Source organism: Rhinoraja longicauda, chromosome 4 (assembly GCF_053455715.1).
Source record: "Rhinoraja longicauda isolate Sanriku21f chromosome 4, sRhiLon1.1, whole genome shotgun sequence".
Classification (NCBI taxonomy): Eukaryota; Metazoa; Chordata; class Chondrichthyes; order Rajiformes; family Arhynchobatidae; genus Rhinoraja; species Rhinoraja longicauda.
Window position 1 is genome coordinate 29,045,660 of NC_135956.1, and position 17,057 is coordinate 29,062,716.

A 17,057-nucleotide genomic window follows, 5' to 3' on the forward strand; every position below is an offset into this window, starting at 1 on the left:
TTATGACTTCTGAATAAACTGTATATCTTTTTCTGCAATAGAAACAATAGCAATACTTACACGTTGTTGTCCCAAGACGAACATACAACAGTTGTATCGTCCAGTAACAAACAACTCGACAGAGCCTAAGAAAAGATTGAGGGGTCAGTTTAGTAGACTGTTCACAGACTAAAGAACTAATGGACAGGGACATAGCTGTAATTATTACTTGTGGAAACACTGGACAAAGATTTCTGCTGTGCCCTAGAGTCCAATATCTCCTGCTGAAGTCAGCAAGAGAGAACAATGAAAGTCTCAAGAAAATTGCTGGAAATGTTACACATTTATTTAATGAATTTATGAAAAGTAGCCATTTTAACATAGGTCTTCATAGCTACCTTTTGTTCTTGAATCAGCATAAAAATATTAATCAAAATCAGCACTATCACTAAAGTGAGACCAATACACCTTTTTCTTAATTTTGTTTGCCAGTTATCTCCTCCCCCCCTTTTTGCCCTCCTGATATCCTTCTTACGTATCCTCCTCAGTTCCCCTACATGACCTGTCCCATGCCACCTTTTTCTTGACCTGAGCCTCAATTTCTCTTGTCATCCAAGGTTCCTTACTCCTCGCTGCCTTGTCCGTCATTCTAACAGGAACATACATGCCTGGAACTCTCATCACTCCCTTAAAAGTATCCCACTTTTCCTTTGCCCATAAACATCACTCTCCACTCAACTTTAGTAAGTTCCTATCTAATATCATCAAAGTTGGCCCAGCCCTAATTTAGAACTTTAACTTTTGGGTCCACCCTGACCCTATTCATAACTATTTTTAATCGTTCTTCACTTCTGGAAGGTTAAACTATGGTAGAACGATACCTTAACTCCATAAGTTCTGATAAGATACAACTCTCAAATTCAAAATTTAACTGGTGATTATTAATGGCCTCATGATGCATAGTTTTGATCTGCTTATGTAAGAGAGGATACATGAATATATGCCTAATTACACTGTAATATGCCTTGCCCCAGTTAAGTATCTTCCCCCAACATTCAGACCTGTCCCTATTCAAAACAAGCTTAATATTTATGGGGTTGTGATCACCAAGTCCAGAATACTCTTCCACTGTTACACCAGTCACCTGGTCAGGTTCATTTCCCAATATAATGTCCAGTCTGGCCCCTCCAATTCCACTTCTCTTTTACCCCCCTCTCTATCACACATGAAACATCAAAAACCAGGCACGTTGAGCTGCCAGTCGTATCCCTCTTGCAAACAAGTTTCCATAATGGCCACAACATCATAATTCCAAGCACTGATCCAGGCTCTAAGTTCATCAGCTTTACAACAATACTCCCTGCATTGAAGTAAACACACTTCTGCCCTTCACTATCCTCATATTCATGAACTTCTCCCTGCCTGTCATACCTTAATTAGAAAAGTTTCTTTAATAGTTTAATATTGGATGGTAGATTGTGCTTCATTAGTTAGTTTTCAACAAATTCACTATCAAGACTTGGAATGGGTTGAGTGACCGGTCGGGGTACAAAACTGTGTTCCAAAAGTCAGTCTTCCATATCAAGACAGTGGAAAAATGGTTAACTTACTTAGAGCACACATTCTTTACTTTATAGATATTTGTTACTTTGATTTCAGAAGCACAAAAAATTCATTGATTGGTAATAGATATGTTCACAGAAGTAGACCTCACCATATGTGAAAAGGACATACTCCGTTGTAACAATCTGGTTTCTTTGGAAAACATCTTTAGTGTTGAGTCTGTATTGTAAATTTAAAATACAACATTAATTTAATGGCATCAGAAACTCTTTAGATGTAGTAAAATGCACATGCATTTTATAAGTGGATTATGCTTCAGCTCAAAAACCCTTAGAATGCGAGCCATAGTACACTAAAACAGATACTTTGGCCCAACTTGTCCATACCGACCAAGATCTCATTCACAAGCGTTTGGCCCAGATCTCTCTAAATGTTTCCAATCCAGGGACCTGTCCAATTATCTTTTAAAAGTTGTTATCATACCTACCTCAACTACTTCTTCTGGCAGCTTGTTTCATGTATCTACCATTGTCTGTGTAAAAAAAATGTTCCTCAGATTCCTATTAGCAGCAGAATTAGGCCATTTGGCCCATCAAGTCCACTCTGCAATTCAATCATGGCTGATCTATCCTTCCCTCCTAACCCCATTCTCCTGTGTTCTCCCCATAAGTTCTGTACTAATCAAGAATCTATCTATCTCTACCTTAAAAATATCCAGTGATGGCCTCCACAGCCTTCTGTGGCATAGAATTCCACAGATTCACCACCCTCTGACTAAAGAAATTGCTCCTCATCTCCTTCCTAAAAGAACATCCTTTAACTCTGAGGCTATGACCTCTAGTCCTAGACTCTCCCACTAGTGGAAATATCCTCTCCACATCCACTCTATCCAAGCCTTTCACTATTCTGTACATTTCAATGAGATCCTCCCTCATTCTTCTAAACTCCAGCGAGTACAGGCCCAGTGCTGTCAAACGCTCTTCATATGTTAACCTACTCATTCCTGGGATCATTCTTGTAAACCTCCTCTGGACCCTCTCCAGAGCCAGCCCATCCTTCCTCATATATAGTGCCCAAAATTACTCACAATACTCCAAATGCGGCCTGACCAAATGTGCTTTATAGAGCTTCAGCATTACATCCCTCTATACATACTCTCTAGAAATAAATGCTAACATTTTGTTTGCTTTCTTTACTACGATTCGACTTGCAGATTAACTTTTTCGGAATCCAGCACCAGCACTCACAAGTCCCTATGCACCCCCGATTTCTGGATTCTCTCCCCATTGAGAAAATAGTCTACGTCTTTATTCCTACTACCAAAATGCATGACTCCACACTTTGCTACACTATATTCTATCTGCCACTTCTCTGCCCAGTCTCCCAATCTATCCAAATCTTTCTGAGGAGTCCCTGCTTTCCCTACACTGCCCGCCTTTCCACCTTTTTTTGTATCATCCGCAAACATGGCCACAAAGCCTTCAATTCCCTCATCCAAATCATTAACATGCAACGTGAAGAGCAGCGGCCCCAGCACCGAGCCCTGCGGAACTCCGCTAGTCACAGGCAGCTAGCCAGAAAAAAAACCCTTTTATTGCCACTATTTGCCTTCTGCCATCCAGTCAACCTGACATCCATGCTAATATCTGCCCTTTGATACCATGGGTTCTCATCTTTCTTAGCAGCATCCCATGTGGCATTATCAAAAGCTATCAAATATAACTTTGCAAAAAATATACATTGGGCAGGATCATGCTTAATCTGGCCAAGCACTCTGCCAGCATTGCCACTACCACCAGCCTGTGATTGTCACATGGCCAATTTTACTTTCCACAAGTCTGAATGCCTTTGTTATTTATGAAAGACCATAATTGGTCACCATGCTTCTGGCAGTTCCTCGGGTATAGTTATCAGTTGTAATATAATTACAATTAATTGGGCAACTTTGTTGTACATTTTATTGGAACTTTTGAGTATTTGTTGTTGTCGAAGGCATTTACAACTATTTTTAGATGTCTCTGCTGACTAGATTAAAACATAAAAGACATAATATACCAAAACAAATTACTCAACTATTTTAAAATCAAATTAGCTATTTTATGTCAGTTGCAACTGGCCTAAAACTGAGAAGCCGACTGTGTTTTGTCACTGGGCTCAATGCATCAGCATCCAATGCCCAGATCATCTGACCTGCTCATTCCAGCCTTAAAGTAATGCATTTATTTCAAATCTAAATTAGTTCCCAGCACCAAGCAGAAAAGAGAACAGCCGAGCACAATTGATCACAAGTTAGATTAATTACCTTGTGAAGTCGTGAAGACTGTAGTTCCATTGGCAGCAACAGTGATTCCAGTTACTGCTCTATTAATATAAACAGACAAAAGATAGAGTCTGAACACAATCAGAAGACTCAACAATAATAGTTAATGATCCAAAGGAGGCAGTGAAGGCTAGTGGAGGAATATCAATTTTGTTGGGCTAAAAAAAATCCTTAGTAAATTGACATGCGTCAAAAGGTTGCAGACTTTTCTCTTCCTGCATACATAAAGAACAGCAGTACAATCCAGCAATGACAAATATAATTATAAAATTATTTGCATCAACAAACTTTACACTGATAATTACCATAATGAGGAATGAATTCATGCAACTTACTCCTTGTGAATCTTTTGCTGGCACACTATATACAGTTTACTGATGTTACTCCATGCTAGTTTTCGGCTTTCCTCGGTCAGGTCTTCAAATGAATCTTCACAGGGAGATACTGCATATAAAAGATTCATTACTGTACTACTGTATCCAAAGAGAAAGTGTTTTTTGTTCTTGATATTTACATTAAAATATTGTATAATCTGATTTTTAAAAGCTTGATGAATAGAACTTAAAATACTATTTTTGACCCACCCTAAATTCAAACTCCGATATGGGTGTTTCCGTAAATATAGCACTCAGTAGTGAAACTGAAGGTCTCCAAACCTCTCGGTGATTTTCCTGTTTTTTATGTATTATTCCCATTGTTTCATATCCTATATTTTATGTAGTATAGATCATGATGTATAGCCAAAATAATAAGATGAAGTAAAAATAAATAAATCTGTTTTTTACAAAGAACAATATCAGATATGTCCGTGTGTTTTCTCACCTTTTTTTGTGACATTTTTCTAGCAGGATTTCATCAAATGCTTAGGCTAATTTATACCAGAAAGATCACATTAATTTTGCAATTAAGTAACTCTACATAAGCCAAATTCTGATTATGCTTATGATTTTTATGATTTATCACCCGATGAGATGGTTTTCTGATGCCCCACGTTTTTGCAGCGTAACGCGAGTAGCAGTGTCCATTTGGTCACATGTGAAATGTGTGAGTTAAAAGCAGAGTAACCGTTTTTATATTTAGTTTCTGTATTATTGTTTATATTTTTTCTTTAAGCTTTCCATTGAAATACTTAATAATGAATTGAACTTAAAATCATGCAATAAAAATCTAGTTTGCTCACCTATTTTGTCGATGTCTCATTCTGTAGTCCCTCCCGATTTCTAACATCGTCAATGCTATAATGGTTTGTTTTTGCACTCGTCGCGATTTTAAAAAAATTTCAGACAACGCGATTGTAATTACCCTGATCTGAACTACGGGCCTTGTGGTGGGTTTCGTGCCGACATTTTGTAAGGGAGCTTAGAAATCAGTATGAGACAGTGGCATAAGTGGTCAAGTTGCGGTAACGCTGCGCTCTGAATAACGCCGTGGGCACTGTTCTTTGCTTGTTCCCATTGGTCAGTCAAAGTTTTTTTGCACTTTTTTGTTCTTTTCCTGTGAATGTTGTTGCTTGTTTACTATAGTTTATATTATTATTTAATTTTTTTAAATTCCGTGAAACTTTCATTGCTTGTTGCTATGTCGTTGTTGTAATGTGTGTGCACTGTAGAGGAGGGAATAGAAGAAAATGATCGGGTCCCAGATAACACCGTCTCGTGGAAAATATGTTCCTATCTACACAGATGCTCATGTTTCTGGGCAAATTTTGAGTAAATTAACATCGAATTTGACGAAAGGTTATTATATTCTTTATTAAAAAATTTATAAATAAAAAAAATCCTTGTTTTTTTCTTCAAATTTTGAAAGTATTAAATTTTGGTCAATTTTGATCACAAATTAGCTCAAAAGGATCATAGGTAGGCCAATTTTCAATGCTGTGGTATTTCATTATGATTTAATAACTTTCAAATTTGGCCACCTATGTCACACCTTAAGGAAATACCCATATATGAATATATCCAATTTTAAAGTCCTTTGGTCAAGCATATTGGAATGCCTATTCCAGTTTGGAATGAAACTGCTAGATTCAGTTATAAAATGCATTGCTTATTAACTATTACTAAAATGAATAGAGAAGCCGTAATGGTATAACTATGTTCAGAGTTATAACTTGCCACAGTATAATCACGTTAAAAAGGAAACCTGCATTACAGTAAAAATTTCACAGCAAAGGAGGCTGCAAACCATTTTTTGCTGCCATTTCTTCTATTGCAGAAATGCAAATTTAATCCAGTTGCTCATTTCTCCCTCCACAACTTGTATATCAATGCAGCAGTTTAAAAGATACAATTCTTAAGAGCCTGACAAACTTAATAACTTTTTATAACAGTATGTTTCTAATGTATCAGAATGACTCAGAAATGTTTCCTAGTATCAGATTACAGCTCCTTGTGCTTTAAAAACTCACTGTACTTAACGTAATCTACAATACAGGTATCAAATTGGTACTTCAGTAAAAGACAAGCCAATGTTGAGGAAGATAGATTGCAGGACTGTGAATTAAGAATGATTGCACTTGAGTGGTGATAAAGGGTTTTTCAAATGATTGTGTCAGAAGTGGAGTAACAACAGATGTTCCTGCAGGTTAATAAAGTTAATGAAAGTATCAAACCACATACAGAGCCACATCTCAAAAGAAATAATGACGAAACAGAAGTTAAACTTTAAAGGAATTAGATTGAGACAAACTTATACAGAATTATTGAAGGCTCTTGTCTCTGTATTATAAGAAAGGTTTAAGGCACAGAAGGTGTAAACAAAACAAAAAGTACCATTCTTAAATTAGAATCTAATAGGAAAGATTGAACAATCTAGTTGAGGCAGGTTCAATAACTACATGTAAAAGACACTTGGACAGGTACATGGATAGGAAAGGTTTAGAGGAATATGGGTGAAATGCAAACAAATGGGATTAGTTCAGATGGAACACCTTGGTTGGCATGGATGTGTTGGGCTGAAGAACCTGATTCCCCGCTGTAAGACTCAGTTGTTTATTTTCTCCAGGAAAGGGAAAATAAGATGTAACCTTTATTATTTTGAGAGTGTTTGATAGGATAGATCACCAGAAGGCATTTCGACTTGTAAATGTAGTAAGGAAAGCATGGAGAATAAAAATTGGGGCCATAAAAAGAATAAGCAATTAATCCAATACAAAAACTACTTTACACATAAGGTAATTGTAATGACAGATATCTTTTCCTCTCCATCACCAGAAATAGTTGAAGTGGTCATCATAGTTACATTAAGGAAAAAGCTTGATGGAGAAAGGAATGAAGGATATTGCTTACAGGGTTAAATAAAGTAGATTATAAAGGTTCATGTGGTGCATAAACATTAAATGGACTAGGGAGCCAAACGGTTTGCTTCTGTGTTATATATTGGTGAATCTTACTGGTGGTGCACAACATCCCATGCCATCTTGTTTGCGATAACCTTACTAACTGATTTACATCACCTTAAGCTTGAAGCAAATATTTTACATAAAAGGAAATTATATCTGTTAACAGCAAAAGTGTCTGGATCACCACGTTCTAAGTGATATGTAAGTTCATTTGTACCTGGAGACAAATCTGTCGTGGAAGAACCGCGGCTGAATCCTCGGGAAAGGTTCTGAAACTTTGGCATTATTCTTTGAGGATGTGGACTGGTAAACAACTGTTTTGGAGTCTGTCCAAACTCCAGGATCTGGGTTAGCATTGCTATCTTCTGATTTGGGTCCTCAATACTGAAGACAAGAGATTGAAAGTTAGATGGGCTCAAAAACAGCTTGTTTGTGGTGCAGTTGCATTTTAAATTATATCCTTTGTGATGTTTTAAAAGTGATGTAAAGCAGGCTGTATATTCATTACCTGTCCCAATCAACTCCTCCTTCGTAAGTCAAAGGATGAAACACTGTAACAAAGTGAAAATAGAGTAATTTTTTGGGGGGCATTCAACCTTCCAGCTTTCTTTCTAAAGCTGATGGTAATGAACTTAAAAACTTAAATCAATCAATTAAACACCAAGTTTCTCTTTTATGCTCAGATTCACAGTAGAATTCTAGCATCAAGGCTCAAGTACTCCAAGTTCCAGGTTTTGTTAGCTGCAATAAATCATTGATGAAGAATGACTAGTTTATTTTCAATGTAGTCTTGTACTTGACATCATATTTCAATGATCTCTGCCAACTAGAAATTGCCATAAAATCCTTTGGCTTTACATCTCCTATATATTTTCCAAAAGACCTCTGAAAGTTCTGAGTATTTCTTTTCTACTAGTTCTCTCCCAAATGTTAAGACATTTTACTTATATTGGATTAACAGGAAATTCAAGGTGCTTTCACACAGGATTAGGATTTTGCTTTCTTGGCATTGGTTGTAAATCACAGCATCGGAAGAGTTTCAATGGATTTTTCTTTTTTGAATAACAGTTAACAAATGAACAAGTAGAGCACTAATAAAGGGAACTAACTGATCGGGGAAAAGATCCACAAATAAGGTTTCATTTTCAGCTTTGTATGAATTTTGTTACAGTACTTAAGAAAAATTAAACCTATTCAAAAATAATTGGGCATTTTTGCCAATGAAATAAAATTTACTTATTTTAAAGTTGCACACAAGATTATATACTATTTTTAGAATTCAGAACAAATTAAAATATCCCACAAAATCAAACAATTACAGATATTTACGACTTAGAATGAATAAATTCATTTATACCGCTTTCTGTATAATTAAAAATAAAATACAAACATCCAATAGCAACACAAGACATCAAAGCTAATGTCCTAAAACATCCAGTAAAATCAAAGAAAATAAAAATATAAAAGACCCAAGTTCATCACATGCTTTTATAAAAAAAGTCAGTAACACTGCTGCAAATCATGGGGTAATTCTGTAGAACTCTCATACATCAATGTTTCCTTTTCACTTGGGCTGCACACTCTCCTACCAAACATCTGAAATATCCTGCCCATTCTATTCCTTAGTTAATTAGTTCTAACGCTTGTACTTAATATCCTGCTAAACAGTTTCAACTTATAATTTAAAAAACTGCAGAATGAACATTGCTACAAGTTGCTGATATACCTAATGCCTTCAAATCCAGTTTGACATTTCAATTACTGAAATTAATAACTTGTAAGGAATGCAAATATTCATAATCAAGTTTATATTTCTACTTTTGATCATATTATAATTTCAAAAACAAGCACTGTTTTTACAATACTAAACATACCATTGTGGACTGCAATGGCTTCACTTCCCCTTTGCTTGTAGCCAAATATCAGATCAATCCACTCGTGTAGATGTTCAGAAACATACTGACTTTCTAAAGCATCTCTGTTCTTCTTTAGAAAATCATCAGGACCTACAGGACACAATTAGTTTAACTCATTAATTTTAACCACATTAATTCAATAATATAAATCGTAATTTTTAAATAGAGCACCAAAAGAGAAGTTTTAAAACATTCCAGCATGATCTAGTTTGGTTTTCGAATAGGTTGGACAATTAAAATTCTTTTGATTTTGTAATTGCGTTGTATTATTCACTCTTCATGCCCATAATTTCTTTGACTTTTGTATTTCACAGATGCAATCTTATTCAAAGTTAGCAACGCTTAATGTGGTAACAAAAAGTTACTTCACAGAAATCAGTACGTTATATTTTGACACTTTATGGTAGTTTTGCACACAAGATGAAGAGAAATTATATTAAACTAATTTCAGGTAATCCACAATTTTTATTGAAGAATCGGGAACAAATATTACCTATGATTACATGCAAAAGTTACGAATTAACAAATGCTATTTTAATGAGATTATGATGTCCCGAACTTTTGGAACCAGACAGGCTTATTGCAAACCAAATTTATAATCAAAGTGATTTTTGGTTTGCAATAAAGTTAGGAAACAAGAACAAATATAGTTCTAAAATTAAATAAAGGGAGATCTGATGAAAGAATAAGTTCAACATCATGCACATTGCATGACATGTTTACAAAATGATAAAGACTATTTTCATGCATCTTTGAGTACATACTCATCTTATCTTAGCTCAATTTCAATACTGAGAATATGCTGCCTCCCTGTTCACTTATTACATTTAATGTTGTTATTTTCAAATTCTATGCATATGTGATTCCAATAATTAACATTGTTTGTCTGCTGGTGCATGGTTTAAATTCAGTACGAACAAGAACCAATAATTTATTAACCGTGTTCAGCTTGGCTGGAGAAGGATTATCAGTTACCAGTCTCAAATCAGAAACTTTATTGTAAATACACCCTAAATAGGTAGCATAATAGTACAGCTGGTAGTGCATTGGCCGATTAACCTCCAAGGGGCAGGAAATAAGAGAACATATGCATGAAACAGCACATTATTGCTATAGAAGATACTGAAAGAGCCATCCGAGTAAACGATTAGTGATAGCTAAAAAAAAGCACTTTATTAACGCAGGCTCTATTGGATGGCTATTTGTTTTATGTTAAAGTTATACCTCAGCCCCTCTTTTCTAGGGAGTGGAGCTGATCTTCAGAACTGCTGGGAAACGGTACAATCCTTGTTGATTACACTATCATTAAAGCATTAAATAAAGCATCATGGAATCATTGAATCCTGTTTCATGGTCATCTGAATCTCATTAGTTAGTTGAGTTGCAGTATGCAAACAATGCTTAAATTGGTTCACATCTGAAGGCTGACCTTCAAGACTGTCAACTTATTCACCGAAGCAAATAAGAAGATGGGCCTTACATCCAATATCTGCAAGACCAAACTCCTATACCAACCTACTCCTGTTACACAACACTGCTCACTGACAATAAAAGGTCATCGTGAGAGCCAGAAAAATGTGAACCACTTTTGAAATAGAAAACTATAGCACAGGAACAAGCCTTTTGGTCCACAATGTCTCTGCTCAGCATAATGCAACGATGAACTAATCTCATCTGCCTGTATATGATCCCTCCATATCCATGTGTCGCTCTAAAAGCCTCTTAAACACCACTATGGTATCTGTCTCCATCACCACCATATCATGGGAGAATTGCTTGGCAAAGACAGACACATAGTCATTCCATTATGATCATTATCCTTTTTTTCTGTAAGTGATGGATCCTTTAGTCCTATAATTTACCAAGATTTTAATGCTCCTCCAATCTAGAATCCTGAACATCCCTTACATTATAAGCACACCCTTTGCTGGTACTTTTACCTGTCCAAGCTCTAAACTCTAGCATTCCTTCCCTGATCCCAATCCCCTTCCTAAATCTCTCTGCCCTTTCTTCAGATGCTTCTTAAAACCACTCTTTGGTCAATAACTCAGTTCTGAATAACTCAATGCCAAATTTAGTTTGTTGACCTTTCTATTTAGCATGTGGGAACATTTTACTTAATTAAAGTGTTAAATAAATGCACGTTCCAATGTTGTAAGTATGAATTAGAATATGTAAATCTGTCTGGAATGGCAGAAAGAATAACTGAAGGCTGAACATTTCTAAAGGTCTAATCACCTGCTGCCCATGGTGGAAGTTCCACGGAGTCCACTGTTTTCCCCCCTTGCCTTTTTCCAAGATCCAACTTCAAACTGTTTACAATGAAGCTGGAATTTGTGCCATAAAACTCTGGTATCAACTGAGAAATGAAAAGGGAAATAATGATTAGAAACTAGATGGCAATTAAAATACTTTATTCTCTAGGTAACACCAGTAATATACCAGAATTCAACTATTACCTCTTTGAAGTCTGTGGCTCCTTCTAAACAATTTTTCCATGTCTCTGCAAAACTGAATTTAGAACAGGTATTTATTGAAAAACATAAATACCTTGATTAACTCAAAATTTCATAAATGACAAATTGCCTGAAGTATTAAAACAAACCTGTTGAACATTCGATCAGCATTGTCAAACTTCCCATTTTGTAAACACAACATGTACTCAGGCGCTGAAAAAGATACAATAAGTTACCTCTTAAAAAAATCTTTGCAACAATATGTAGTAATGTAAAATGCTGTTACTTTCCACAGATCTAATTGCATCTACAGTGCCCTCCATGATGTTTGGGACAAAGACCCATCATTTATCTTTTTGCCTCTGTCTCCACAATTTGAGATTTGTAATAGAAAAAATCACGTGGTTAAAGTGCACATTGTCAGATTTTATTTAAGACCATTTTTATACTTTTTGGTTTCACCATGTAGAAATTACAGCTGTGTTTATACATAGTCCCCCCATTTCAGGGCACCATAATGTTTGGGACACATGGCTTCACAAGCGTTTGGAATTGCTCAGGTGTGTTTAATTGCCTCCTTAATGCAGGTATAAGAGAGCTCTCAGCACCTAATCTTTCCTCCAGTCTTTCCATCACTTTTGGAAACTTTTATTGCTGTTTATCAAAATGAGAACTAAAGTTGTGCCAATGAAAGTCAAAGAAGCCATTATGAGACTGAGAAACAAGAATAAAACTATTAGAGGCATCAGCCAAACCTTAGGCTTACCAAAATCAACTGTTTGGAACTTCATTAAGAAGAAAGAGAGCACTGGTGAGCTTACTAATCACAAAGGGACTGGCAGACCAAGGAAGACTGCTACAACTGACGACCGAAGAATTCTCTCTCTAATAAAGGAAAATCCCCAAACACCTGTCCGACAGATCAGAAACACCCTTCAGGAGTCAGGTGTGGATTTGTCAATGACCACTGTCTGCAGAAGACTTCATAAACAGAAATACAGAGGCTACACTGCAAGATGTAAACCACTGGTTAGCCGCAAAAATAGGATGGCTGGCTTATAGATTGCCAAGAAGTACTTAAAAGAGCAACCACAGTTCTGGAAAAAGGTCTTGTGGACAGATGAGAAGAAGATTAACTTGTATCAGAGTAAAGGCAAGAGCAAAGTATGGAGAAGAGAAGGAACTGCCCAAGATCCAAAGCATACCACCTCATCTGTGAAACACGGTGGTGGGGGTGTTATGGCCTGGGCATGTATTGCTGCTGAATGGCTCACTTATCTTCATTGATGATACAACTGCTGATGGTAGTAGCATAATGAATTCTGAAGTGTATAGACACATCCTATCTGCTCTAGTTCAAATAAATGCCTCAAATACATTGGCCGGCGGTTCATTCTACAGCAAGACAATGATCCCAAACATACTGCTAAAGCAACAAAGGAGTTTTTCAAAGCTAAACAACAGTCAATTCTTGAGTGGCCAAGTCAATCACCCGATCTGAACCCAATTGAGCATGCGTATGTGCTGAAGAGAAGACTGAAGGGGACCAGCCCCCAAAACAAGCAGAAGCTAAAGATGGCTGCAATACTCGCCTGGCAGAGCATCACTAGAGAAGACACCCAGCAACTGGTGATGTCCATGACTCGCAGACTTCAAGCAGTCATTGCATTCAAAGGATATGCAACAAAACACTAAACATGAGTACTTTCTTTTACATGACATTGCTGTGTCCCAAACATTATGGTGCCCTGAAATGCGGGGGGACTATGTATAAACACTGCTGTAATTTCTACATGGTGAAACCAAATTGTATAAAAATAGCCTTTATTAAAATCTGACAATTTGCACATTAATCACATGTGATTTTATTCTATTACAAATCTCAAATTATGGAGTACAGAGGCAAATAAATAAATGATGGGTCTTTGTCCCAAACATTATGGAGGGCACTGTATAAGGAGTGTATGCCAGATAATATTTTCTGCTGGCTGTGCTATTCAACCTTCTCAGTTTCGATTTCAAACTTTCAGAATCTACAGCCTTTTAAATATTTAAATTGTAAATTAATTTATTTTAATCATTGATGTACACTGGAACATTTCAGAAAAATTACAAAGAGGTAATGTTTTACAGTACACAGCTAATTTGCAACATTCAAGTAAAAAAGACATGAGCCAAACATATTGGAGAAATATATAGTGAAGTTGTACACACCAAATTATGTGTGATCTACTGATTTTAATGGGTGAAAAATAGTGCAGTGGTAGAAGCATATGCAGAACAAAACCCATGACAACAGGACACTAGGCCAGGAAAGAGAAGTTGCAAATGTTTATTTCAACATCTTTAAAATTCACTGGATGGAGGCACTGGATGTGGTCATAATTGAAAAGACCAGCATTTAATATTCATTCTCAGTTGGCTTTGTGAAGAGCAGTGCTTAGCCACAATGTATGAAACAGCACATTGCAGCAATAATGTGCTATTTCACACAGTGAATAGTGGCAGTCACCGCTGTGATTACACTTTCATAATGAAATTGGGAAGAGGGTTTCAGCATTTGGCTCAGTTACATTGAAAAAATGGCAATGTCTGGTGTGTGGCTTCAATGGGAATTTGCAACTGGTGGCATTCTCCCATGTCTGTTGCCCTCAACCTTCTAGGTGATAAATCATTACTAATGAAGAATCATATATAAAATTGTGGTTTATGAAGATGTTGCCACAACTCGAAGGCCTAAGCTGTAGGGAGGGACTGGGCAAGCCTGGACTTTATTCCTTGAAGCTGAGGAGGCTAAAGGCTGATCTTGTAGAGGTGTGTAAACTAATGAGAGGAATTGATAAGGTGAATTCAGTCTTTTACCCAGGGTATGGGGATCACGAAACAGAGGACATAAGATTTAAGTTGAGGGGAAAGATCTAACTGTATCCAGTGGGGCAATTTTTTCACTCGGAGGGTTGTGGGTATATGGAATAAGCTGCCAGTGTTAGCAGTTACCATAACAGCATTTAAAATGCACTTGAACAGGTACATGGACAGGAACGATTTAAAGGGATATGGGCTAAACACAGGGAAATGGGACGAGTTTAGATGGGGCATCTTGGCTGGCATGGACAAGGGGATAAAGGGCCTGTTTCTGTGCTGTATTACTCTAAATGAATGAAGAGAATGGCAATATAATACTAAAACAATTTTAGTATTTACCTTTCTCCTCTTGCTTTCATTTTCTGAAGTGTATGTCTTTAAAGATTAAAATGTAGCTCATAGTAGCATTTTTGTCCTCAAGTATTCAGTTATCAAACAGTTGCCATTTCAGTTCCTGATCCACCAGTCATGCCATTTTCACTGATTTTAGCAAATAAGATCACGATAAGAGCAGAAGTAGGCCATTCGGCCCATCTAGACTAACCCGCCATTCAATCACGGCTGATCTCTCTCTCCCTCCTAACTTCATTCTCCTGCCTTCTCCCCACAACCTCTGACACCGATACTAATCAAGAATCTATTTATCTCTGCCTTAAATATATCCACTGACTTGGCCTCCACAGCTTTCTGCGGCAGAATTCCACTGATTCACCACCCTTTGACTAAATTCCTCATCTCCTTCCTAAAAGAACGTCCCTTAATTCTGAGGCTATCACCTCTATTCCTAGACTCTCCCACTAGTGAAAACATCCTTTCCACATCCACTCTATCCAAGCCTTTCACTATTCTGTACGTTTATAAATAGTAAATAAATAACTCTAAATTTAGATTTCCTTTCTCAAAATAGACTTCAGAAAATAAATTGTATGTTTACGAAATGCAAACCTAATAAGAAATTAAATATCATTTGAAAAAAACACTAATTAGAGCAGCCCTTTCCAAAGCCCTGGAAATTTGACACATGGTTTAATTTTTCTAGAATCACAGATGGTGTGATAACATCATCACCGGATTTTACAATATGTGGATTTAACTCTTTCTGCTAAAAATTGCTGAGAATTCATTAACAAGGGAAAAAATAGGTAACCTTACTGTAAATCAGTCAGTGAATTCATAGTCCATGTCGGGTTTTACATATGCCGTTCCTGCAAGAAGTTATCTTGCACATGTGCGGTACCCGCGGGAGTCATCTGGTTCATGAGCTGCGGCTTGGACTGTAACCTTGCTTCCTCGTGCTGAATAAACTTAGCATGAAGTTAATACCTTGTTGTTATTCTTGCAACTTCATGCATGGTGTCAGAAGTTTTATTCCGGAACTTTCATGAACATTTTTTCTTCGACCGGAGTTTGTTTTTTCAAGCGAGGACAATGAACTAAACCTGCTAGACGGTGCAGCCAGTATCTTTTCATTTAACATGCTGGATGCATTCCAGAGGCTGGACCCACTTGTCTTCAGCGGCAACCTCAGTGAAAAATGGCGAATTTTCGAACAAGAGTATGACATTTTCATTGCAGCGGCACACTTTGGCAAGCCAGCCCACACGAAAGCATACATTCTCCTCAATCTGGCGGGACCGGAGGCCATTGAACATGAGCGGTCTTTTGTGTATGCGGGAGGTGAGAGACTCCGTCGACGGAGGAAACATCCTCACTCCAGCGGAATCCAGAGGATCCTGAATGCCTCAAGAGGAAATTCCGGGAGATATGCAGCCCTCAGACCAATGTTACCCTGGAGAGGCACAAGTTCAACACACGGAATCAAAAGGCTGGTGAGACAATTGAATCATATGTCAGTGATTTAAGGATAAATGCAAATAACTGCAATTTTGGAGATCTCTGTGATGAACTTATTAGAGACTGGCTTGTCTATGGTAACTATAATGGCGATTTGAGAAAGGTGCTACTGCGTGATAGTAATTTGACACTAATAAGGGCGGTCCATCAGTCAAATTCATGAGATGACTGAAGAGCACAACAAAACGCTGGCTTCTCCACAGCATTCTGTGTCACAAATGTTGATGCAGTGCAGGCTGGGTTCATCAGAAAGCGACAGCCTGATAAGAGTAAAAAAACAGTCAAAACAAGCTGGGACTCAGCGTATCGCCAGCTGCAACAATTGTGGAGGTAGTCATGCAGTTGCGAGAGACACATGTCCAGCTTTTGGTCAACAGGGCCATGCCTGTAAAAAACTGAATCATTTTAAAAGGTGCTGCAAGTCCACACAACAAACCTACAACAGGCAGTTGCCTAGGAGGACTGTTCACCAGCTAGAATCTGACCAAGCCAATGGCACTGCTGATGAAACTGTCTGCGTGATGGAATAACACTGCTGATTCCATTGAGACACAGATGGAAAAGAATGACGAAGCCTTGGTCACTGTGCAAATCAATGGCATTCCAGTTGAAATGAAAGTGGACACAGGTGCCAAGTGTAATGTGCGGTCGAGAGATACATTTGACCAACCACAGGATGAAGAACAGATAAGAGCACGCACTAAAGCCACAAACGTTGCAGATGGGGGCAGTAAAATCAAGCATGTCGGTATAGTTTAGTTGCA

The 17,057-nt window shown here is 37.3% G+C and overlaps 1 protein-coding gene across 1 annotated transcript in view; it reads right to left on the reverse strand.

The window, feature by feature from the left end:
* nsmaf (neutral sphingomyelinase (N-SMase) activation associated factor) overlaps positions 1-17,057 on the reverse strand; it is a 79,530-nt gene that overhangs the window by 23,480 nt on the left and 38,993 nt on the right. The window contains exons 16-25 of the mRNA XM_078397414.1: positions 11,724-11,787; positions 11,578-11,629; positions 11,357-11,477; positions 9,077-9,208; positions 7,711-7,753; positions 7,420-7,586; positions 4,198-4,306; positions 3,845-3,903; positions 1,694-1,761; positions 61-125 (exon numbers count right to left, since the gene is read on the reverse strand). Of these exons, the coding sequence (XP_078253540.1) occupies positions 61-125; positions 1,694-1,761; positions 3,845-3,903; positions 4,198-4,306; positions 7,420-7,586; positions 7,711-7,753; positions 9,077-9,208; positions 11,357-11,477; positions 11,578-11,629; positions 11,724-11,787 (880 nt within the window). The remainder of the gene's footprint in view (positions 1-60; positions 126-1,693; positions 1,762-3,844; positions 3,904-4,197; positions 4,307-7,419; positions 7,587-7,710; positions 7,754-9,076; positions 9,209-11,356; positions 11,478-11,577; positions 11,630-11,723; positions 11,788-17,057) is intronic.